This window comes from Nanorana parkeri, unplaced genomic scaffold (assembly GCF_000935625.1).
Source record: "Nanorana parkeri isolate BGI_ZX_2015 unplaced genomic scaffold, ASM93562v1 scaffold1326, whole genome shotgun sequence".
NCBI lineage: Eukaryota > Metazoa > Chordata > Amphibia > Anura > Dicroglossidae > Nanorana > Nanorana parkeri.
Genome location: NW_017307594.1, coordinates 56,433 through 65,846, shown reverse-complemented (window position 1 = coordinate 65,846; position 9,414 = coordinate 56,433). Strand labels below are relative to the sequence as shown.

At 46.5% G+C, this 9,414-nt stretch overlaps 1 protein-coding gene across 1 annotated transcript in view; it reads left to right on the top strand.

Moving 5' to 3' along the window:
* Positions 1-3,537, top strand: part of MRPL16 (mitochondrial ribosomal protein L16) — a 13,487-nt gene extending 9,950 nt beyond the window's left edge. Inside the window, exon 4 of the mRNA XM_018569365.1 lies at positions 3,031-3,537. Within this exon, the coding sequence (XP_018424867.1) occupies positions 3,031-3,516 (486 nt within the window). The 3' untranslated portion in view covers positions 3,517-3,537. The remainder of the gene's footprint in view (positions 1-3,030) is intronic.
* Positions 3,538-9,414: the final 5,877 nt, after the last annotated feature.

Sequence of the window (9,414 nt, the reverse complement as noted above, 5' to 3'; positions counted from 1 at the left end):
CTGGATGGAGGTGTTTGGGTAAGGGACATGGAGATTGGAGGATGTATTATGAGCTTAGTTTTGGAAAGATTGGGCTTGAGGGAGTGGTTTGGCCTTCATACTGATAGTAAATTAGTGATGCGTGAGGAGACCCAAGAGGTTGGCTGAGAAGTAGAGAGACAGATTTGTGGGTTGTTGACACTGCAAAAGGTTATCAACTGCCCTAGGGAGAAGGTGCAGGTTGGGCAGGGGTAGGCATACTTGGCACTCCAGCTGTGGTAAAACAGGTACTTTTACAGGTGCTAAAGTTTCCTATCCCTGTGGTAGAGATTAGTAGGGGTCTGAGGACAGACCCTTGGGTCTCTACAGAAAGATTAGGGGATGAGATCGTATTGTGGCTAACACTATAGGTGGGCTGAGATGGGTAGGGGAACCATGGAAGAGTAGAGTGTTTTGAGGAGGAGATGGTGGTCAACTGTGTTAAAAGCAGAAAGGTCTTGGTATCAGTACAGGGTAGTGGCCATTGGCTTTAACAGTAAGATACCGGTGACTTTCAGGAGGGCAGTTTCCGTTGAGTGTTGTTAACAAAAGCCAGACTGCAAAGGGTTGAGAATGTTGGTTTTCTGTTGGAAATCTGAATTAAATTTGCCTTGCTTCGAAATACATTACATGTGAATACAGCATTGTGCAGGAAATGTATAGGAAAACTTCCTGTGTATCATAGATGAGCATACACACAGAGTAACATTGAACTACAGCGCCATCTGCAGCTCAAAAGACATATCGGCACACATGAGAATGTCAATACACTCAGTACATATCAGCATATGCTGCTGTATTTCCAACAGCGAAGATTGTGATCATTGAGGAAGAAGCTCTGGTGGTTGTGAACTAGGTGTAGACCTTTTTGGAGGTGAACTGGAGCAAGGAGATGGGTCTTAAGTTGTTCAGACTGGTGAAGTCCAGCAGGATTTTCTTAAGTAATGTGGGTGAAGGATAAGCAGGGGGTGATAAGTGCAAGGGGAAGGGAGGAGAGAGAGATTCATTGCAAGAGGACAATATTGTAATAAGAAAGCAAATTGCAGGGTGGCAATAGTGGAATCAGACTTGATAAGAAAGAGCTAGATGGGGAAATACAGGTTCACTTACAGTCTATCTGGAGTGGAGCCCTGTTAGTTGTTAGTTTTGATTGTTGTATTTGTTGTTACATAGTTAGTCAGATTGAAAAAATACACAACTCCATTGAGTTCAACCTATAGAGATATGAGAAAAAAAAGCTTAAATAGAATGCTATGCCCACAATTACCCCCTGTTGATCCAGAGGAAGGCAAAGATCCCCCTATAAAGCACGGTTCAATTTGCTCCAACAGGAAAAAAAAATCCTTCCTGATCCCATAAGGCAATCGGATATTCCCTGGATCAACAATCTCTAATGCTTAATATACCTATAAGAACTCAATATCCAGTAATATTCTGTGCATTTAGGAATACATCCAGATTTTTTTTTTTAAACAATGAACTGAGCTCACTAGAACTAGCTCCTGGGGAGTCTTATTCCACATTTTCACAGCTCTAACTGTGAAGAATCCTTTTTGTATGCAAAGGTAAACCTCTTTTCCTCCAGATGCAAAGAGTGTCCCCTTGTCCTTTTGCAGTGACCTTTTTAAAGTGAATAATTTGGCACCAAGCTCACTATATGGGCCATTTATGTATTTATACATGGTGATCATGTCCCCCCTTAATCGCCTCTTCTCCAGAGAGAACAAAATCAGGTCAGCTGATCTTTCCTCATAGCTGAACTCCTTCATGCCTCTTATGAGTTTAGTCGCCCTTCTCTGCACTTCCTCCAGTTCCACAACATCCATTTTATGAATTGGTTCCCAAAACTGAACTGCATGTTCCAGATGAGGTCTTACTAATGCTTTGTACAGGGACAGGATGATGTCTCTATCTCTGGAGTCTAGACCCCATATAATACAAGGCAGGAGGGAGATAGATGAGGTCTTACTAATGCTTTGTACAGGGACAGGATGGTTTCTCCATCTCTGGAGTCTAGACCCCGTATAACACAAAGTATTTTGCTTGCTTTAGAAACTGAAGCTTGACATTGCATGCTGTTATTGAGTCTATGGACTACCAGAACACCCTGATCTTTCTCCATCTTGTGTGGTGATCAAGTGCCGGGATACTTGGGCAGGAATGGTAAATGACTCTGCCTACCCCAGGGGTCAGCAACCTTAAACACTCAATGCGCCATTTGGACCCGTTTCCCACAGAAATGAAAACACCGGGAGCCACAAAACCCTTTTGACATCTAAAATGAAGATAACACATATATATATATATATATATTTTGTACTGTACTCTGATAACGCACTCCCCCGCTCCTCATTCGGACTCGCCTGCCAAGGCTCGCAGCCAGACGGTGTGCACTTCAGGCGGCGGGGCATGTGACACACACTTCTCTCCCGCCGCCTGTTACTAGGGAGGTGAGTCACAAGACCCGCCCCCTTACTGAGAAGCCCATCGGCAGTGCGGGGACCTGCACTTGCGCATATTCCACCAGGGGGAGTGCCCAGGACCGGACCTGACTGGACCCCTCCAGAGCCTCAGGCATAGTTCCGCCCCTGGACAGGGAGCCGCAGCAGAGGGATGAAAGAGCCACATGTGGCTCCGGAGCCGCAGGTTGCTGACCCCTGGCCTACCCCATAAGTCGATCCAAGTTCATATTGAGGTGAAGTGATTGCCAGGTGATCAATTAGGGGCTGATAAGACACATGGAGGTATGCAGTGACCGTCTAGCCTGGCAGATCCATTGTGAAAAAGTCAACCTCTGAGATGGAAAAGGCCATTGGTCATTAAATGTGTTGTTTTCCCAGAGTTGGTCGGCAATTTTGGGGGTTCTGGTGGCCAATCCAGGTGGGCTGCTGTGCAGGTAAGACATGGTGCTCTCTAAACCTGTATAAGGTATTGGTTTACTTTAAAACGGCTAATTGAGTATATATTTTGTGTTTAAACTGTGTAAAGTACTCTGGTATTTTGTTTGTCTAGGCTCTGGGAGGAGGCTACTTACGTTGGGGACACTTTGAAATGATGCGTTTGACTTTAAACCGCAAGTTCGACATCAACACCACCTTCAGCCTCTGGATGGTGGAAGCGCCCACCAAGCCCATTACTCGCAAAGGACTTGGCCAGCGTATGGGTGGAGGCAAAGGGGTCGTAGACCATTACGTCACCCCCATTAAAACGGGCCAGCTTATCGTGGAAGTGGGGGGTCGCTGCGAGTTTCAAGAGGTCCTACCAGTCCTGGAACAAGTGGCCAAGAAGCTTCCTTTCCCAGCAAAGGCCGTTAGTCGAGAGAGCCTAAAAAAGATGCAAGAGGAAGTGGAGGAGAGAGAAAGGAACAACCAGAACCCATGGACATTCGAACGCATTGTGGCGCGTAACATGATGGGGTGCAGGAAGTATATGAGTCCATATGACCTTCAGTTTAAGGGCAGATACTGGGGCAAGCGCTACCTGATAGATCGTGTATGAGTCTGTTCACCTGAGAGGATACAAACTAGAGCCTGTTATGCACCAAGTTGACTTCTGTGATGCTGTGTTATGCTAAAATGGGGGCCGGTTTATGTTCTCAGTCTAAATCCGTGACTGTGTATTGTCCTGTGACTACATGGAGCCTCTTCTGTTTTCTGTATTATGTCTTCTAGCTTCTTATTTGATGCCTAACCTATAAAACCAGCAATGAGACCACAAGGCTGAAGATGACTAAGCCAAGGTTCTGAAATTGTACCTTTTTGTATGCGAAGTGTCGGAAACGCATTTCATTCCGATTTATTAAATATATTATTTTACACCGAGAAGCCCCAGGGATCCATTACTAGATATAATCAGATAAAGTCAGTTTGGCGTTACAGAAATTGATATGTGGTCAGACATACTTTGTACTAGGGATGCACTGATGCCGACACCGAGTACTCGCCTTAATGCTCAGATACCAGAACTTCTGGTCAGAGGAAGGTTTCCTCTGACCGGCAGTGCCGTAGGGGAGCATGGAGCCGGCTTTCCGGGCAATCAGGAAGCCGAGCGGCGAGTAATGACCCACCTTCCTGATTGGCCGGGAAGCTGGCTCCATGCTGAGTGGCTGGAAACCTGGCTTCTCGGCCAACCTTCATCGAGCTGGCTGAACAGTTGGCTCGATGCTGAGTTAGCCAGGAAACCAGCTTCCCAGCCAATCGCAAACGAGCCGGCAAAACAACATGGAGCCAGCTTGCCGGGCAATCAGGAAGCCGGGCAGCACGCCATTACCCGCCGCCCGGCTTCCTGATTACCCGGGAAGCCGTCTCCATGCCAACAAAAGCACCGATATTGGTACTCTGAGCGAGTACCGAAAGCAAAATATTGGTACTCGTTCCTGAAAAAACGAAATTGGTGCATCCCTACCTTGTACGATCAACTTTCATTGTTATATAATCTGTGGAATAGTCGGTTGTGCAGGGTGTCTAAATATGACTGTGCAGTCCAATATGAATTAGTTAGACTTAGTGCTCACTGTAATCAGTTGGGGGGGGGGCAGGAGGAGATGTGTCTGCTTAACTGAAAATGCACATGGCAGGCTGACTACGCTGCTAACTGTGAGGCACTGGCTTAGCGTTGTCACCATAAACCAGGAAGTGCAGTTAGTGGCAGGATCCACAGGTACGTCACTTTTTCACAAAATCGCAAAACATTTGTTAGGAAACGGCATGCAGTGAGGCATGACCATAAACATACTAATAGATTCATGGGGTAACTACACTTTTAATATTTCATATTCCCAGCCAGCAAGTGATATGTTGGGCTCCTTCTAAGTTAACTTAAAAAGCTTGCTTACCGAGGTCAGTAGCTCAAGCTGAAAACTGCCCTGTTATCCGATGCATAATAGTGACTCCTTCCTGCCTGGTGTGCATAGACAGCTGTGAGGCGTTTCAATTAGAGAGAGACAGTCTGAAATAAAGCCACAACTGCTCTCTCTTTAGAAAACCAATCATTTGTTTTCAGTCTAGTGTTATGATTGCGCCCAGTATTAAATGTTTATTTAGCGAATAAAGATGTATATAAAAGTTAAAAAAAGCACACCCAATATTATATATTTATTTGCACAACTGAAGATTGATTTAAAAGTTGACAAAAGAACAAATTGTACAAATTTAGGAAAGTGATTTTGAGCCAAAACCACTACCGTGTTTCCCCGAAAGTAAGACATCCCCCGAAAATAAGACCTAGCGCTATCTTGGGGGATGTCTGTAATATAAGACCTACCCCGAAAATAAGACCTAGTTCGGGGTAGGTCTTATATTACAGACATCATCCCCCGAAAATAAGACCTAGTGTCTTATTTCGTGCAAAAAAAAAAAAATAAGACACTGTCTTATTTTCGGGGAAACACAGTAGATGATTTCTCTTACAGCCCGACTCTATTCACTGGAATACTTTTGTAGTACCCAGTGTCATTCAACCCACTTCCTGTGAGCCCAGGCTGTCATGGACACACCCCCTGAGTGTACATCATCACACTGGCCCGGGAACAGAGAACAATGCTGTTTCCTAACGTTTCTCTAGATGTCGCCAAAGGTGCCGGCTCCCGAATTCCATATTAATTTGTCCACCTCTACTCTAGAGAACGGTGGTCATGTCAGTGGGAGTAGCGTTCTCTACAGTAGGGGTGTACAAATTAATATGGAATTAAGGAGCCGGTCTGTTCTATCCAAGAGCCAGCTCCACTGGCGACACCTAGAGAAAACCTCAAAAGTTAGGCGACGGCTGTAAATTTTAAGGGGCGTCGGCTACCTGCCTCCTGGGATCTGTCCAGGCTTCCTCTACAGCCTTGGTTCTCAACTGGTGGGTCGCGACCCCGTGTTCAGTGGGCCACCGCATGCCTTCCACTTTTCTAGGTGAGAGGCTCCTCAGCACCCCAATGCAGCACTGTATGCTACCCGATGCAGAGTGTCAGCTTGAGGTGGGGCTATGGCCCTTCATACGTGCATTGCTAACAGCTTCCTCAAATGTCCTGTAGAGTTGCTTCGAGCGGAGAGACGTCACAGTCTGTTTCGGGAAATCGGGAATTTCGGATTCGTTTGCATTCGTCTTAGCTGGAATTCGGATGCATCCAAATGTCTGAAAATTTGTCCGAAACGAATTTCGGAACGAACCGAATCGCACATGTCTAGTTAGAAGGAGGGTCAGTGTTAGGATTATGGGGTGGGGGTTAGAAGGAGGGTTAGTATGAGGTATTCTGCAAGGGTTAGGACTAGAGTTACAGGGGGGGGGGTTCATGTTAGGGTTAGAAGGAGGATTAGTGTTAGGATTATGGGGTGGGGGTTAGAAGGAGGGTTAATATGAGGTATTCTGCAAGGGTTAGGACTAGAGTTACAGGGGGGGGGGTTCATGTTAGGGTTAGAAGGAGGATTAGTGTTAGGATTATGGGGTGGGGGTTAGAAGGAGGGTTAATATGAGGTATTCTGCAAGGGTTAGGACTAGAGTTACAGGGGGGGGGGTTCATGTTAGGGTTAGAAGGAGGATTAGTGTTAGGATTATGGGGTGGGGGTTAGAAGGAGGGTTAATATGAGGTATTCTGCAAGGGTTAGGACTAGAGTTACAGGGGGGGGGGTTCATGTTAGGGTTAGAAGGAGGATTAGTGTTAGGATTATGGGGTGGGGGTTAGAAGGAGGGTTAATATGAGGTATTCTGCAAGGGTTAGGACTAGAGTTACAGGGGGGGGGGTTCATGTTAGGGTTAGAAGGAGGATTAGTGTTAGGATTATGGGGTGGGGGTTAGAAGGAGGGTTAATATGAGGTATTCTGCAAGGGTTAGGACTAGAGTTACAGGGGGGGGGGTTCATGTTAGGGTTAGAAGGAGGATTAGTGTTAGGATTATGGGGTGGGGGTTAGAAGGAGGGTTAATATGAGGTATTCTGCAAGGGTTAGGACTAGAGTTACAGGGGGGGGGGTTCATGTTAGGGTTAGAAGGAGGATTAGTGTTAGGATTATGGGGTGGGGGTTAGAAGGAGGGTTAATATGAGGTATTCTGCAAGGGTTAGGACTAGAGTTACAGGGGGGGGGGTTCATGTTAGGGTTAGAAGGAGGATTAGTGTTAGGATTATGGGGTGGGGGTTAGAAGGAGGGTTAATATGAGGTATTCTGCAAGGGTTAGGACTAGAGTTACAGGGGGGGGGGTTCATGTTAGGGTTAGAAGGAGGATTAGTGTTAGGATTATGGGGTGGGGGTTAGAAGGAGGGTTAATATGAGGTATTCTGCAAGGGTTAGGACTAGAGTTACAGGGGGGGGGGTTCATGTTAGGGTTAGAAGGAGGATTAGTGTTAGGATTATGGGGTGGGGGTTAGAAGGAGGGTTAATATGAGGTATTCTGCAAGGGTTAGGACTAGAGTTACAGGGGGGGGGGTTCATGTTAGGGTTAGAAGGAGGATTAGTGTTAGGATTATGGGGTGGGGGTTAGAAGGAGGGTTAATATGAGGTATTCTGCAAGGGTTAGGACTAGAGTTACAGGGGGGGGGGTTCATGTTAGGGTTAGAAGGAGGATTAGTGTTAGGATTATGGGGTGGGGGTTAGAAGGAGGGTTAATATGAGGTATTCTGCAAGGGTTAGGACTAGAGTTACAGGGGGGGGGGTTCATGTTAGGGTTAGAAGGAGGATTAGTGTTAGGATTATGGGGTGGGGGTTAGAAGGAGGGTTAATATGAGGTATTCTGCAAGGGTTAGGACTAGAGTTACAGGGGGGGGGGTTCATGTTAGGGTTAGAAGGAGGATTAGTGTTAGGATTATGGGGTGGGGGTTAGAAGGAGGGTTAATATGAGGTATTCTGCAAGGGTTAGGACTAGAGTTACAGGGGGGGGGGTTCATGTTAGGGTTAGAAGGAGGATTAGTGTTAGGATTATGGGGTGGGGGTTAGAAGGAGGGTTAATATGAGGTATTCTGCAAGGGTTAGGACTAGAGTTACAGGGGGGGGGGTTCATGTTAGGGTTAGAAGGAGGATTAGTGTTAGGATTATGGGGTGGGGGTTAGAAGGAGGGTTAATATGAGGTATTCTGCAAGGGTTAGGACTAGAGTTACAGGGGGGGGGGTTCATGTTAGGGTTAGAAGGAGGATTAGTGTTAGGATTATGGGGTGGGGGTTAGAAGGAGGGTTAATATGAGGTATTCTGCAAGGGTTAGGACTAGAGTTACAGGGGGGGGGGTTCATGTTAGGGTTAGAAGGAGGATTAGTGTTAGGATTATGGGGTGGGGGTTAGAAGGAGGGTTAATATGAGGTATTCTGCAAGGGTTAGGACTAGAGTTACAGGGGGGGGGGTTCATGTTAGGGTTAGAAGGAGGATTAGTGTTAGGATTATGGGGTGGGGGTTAGAAGGAGGGTTAATATGAGGTATTCTGCAAGGGTTAGGACTAGAGTTACAGGGGGGGGGGTTCATGTTAGGGTTAGAAGGAGGATTAGTGTTAGGATTATGGGGTGGGGGTTAGAAGGAGGGTTAATATGAGGTATTCTGCAAGGGTTAGGACTAGAGTTACAGGGGGGGGGGTTCATGTTAGGGTTAGAAGGAGGATTAGTGTTAGGATTATGGGGTGGGGGTTAGAAGGAGGGTTAATATGAGGTATTCTGCAAGGGTTAGGACTAGAGTTACAGGGGGGTTAATGTTAGGGTTAGAAGTAGACATGTGCACCAGCAAAAAAATTGTTTAGTTTAGTTTTGAAACCAAAAAAAAATAAATGCTTATGATATTAATAGTGAATGCGCATAAAATGTCATCCACCATGTACTGCCATGGACGGCATATTATCAACGGTCACAATTAACATTTCAAAATGAATGCTTAGTAAATCAACAGAACACCGGCCGCAATGCGATCCAGGCCGAAGTGTGTTTCCCTTCATCAGTTGACTCAGCTTTCTGCTGGAAGTGACCTGCCCGACCACACACACACAAGCTGGGAGGTGCCGTCCCCCTGTATACTGCTCACCCTGCATCCCTTGTATACAGATAACCTGTACCCTCTGTATACAGCTCACCCTGCATCCCTTGTATACAGATCATCTGTACCCCGTATACAGATCACTTGCTTCCCCTGTACACAGATCACTTGTATACTGATCACCTGTACCCCCTGTATACTTCTCACCTGTACCACTTGTATACTGATCACCTATACCCCCTGTATACAGCTCACCTGTACCCCCTGTATACAGCTCACCTGTACCCCCCTGTATATCCCCTGTACCCCCGTGTACAGCCCCCTGTATACTGCTCACCTGTAACCCCTGTATACTGCTCACCTTCACCCCCTGTATACTGATCACCTGTACCCCCTGTATACAGATCACCTGTACCACTTGCATACTGCTCACCTGTACCCCCTGCATACTGCTCACCTGTACCCCCCGCATCCC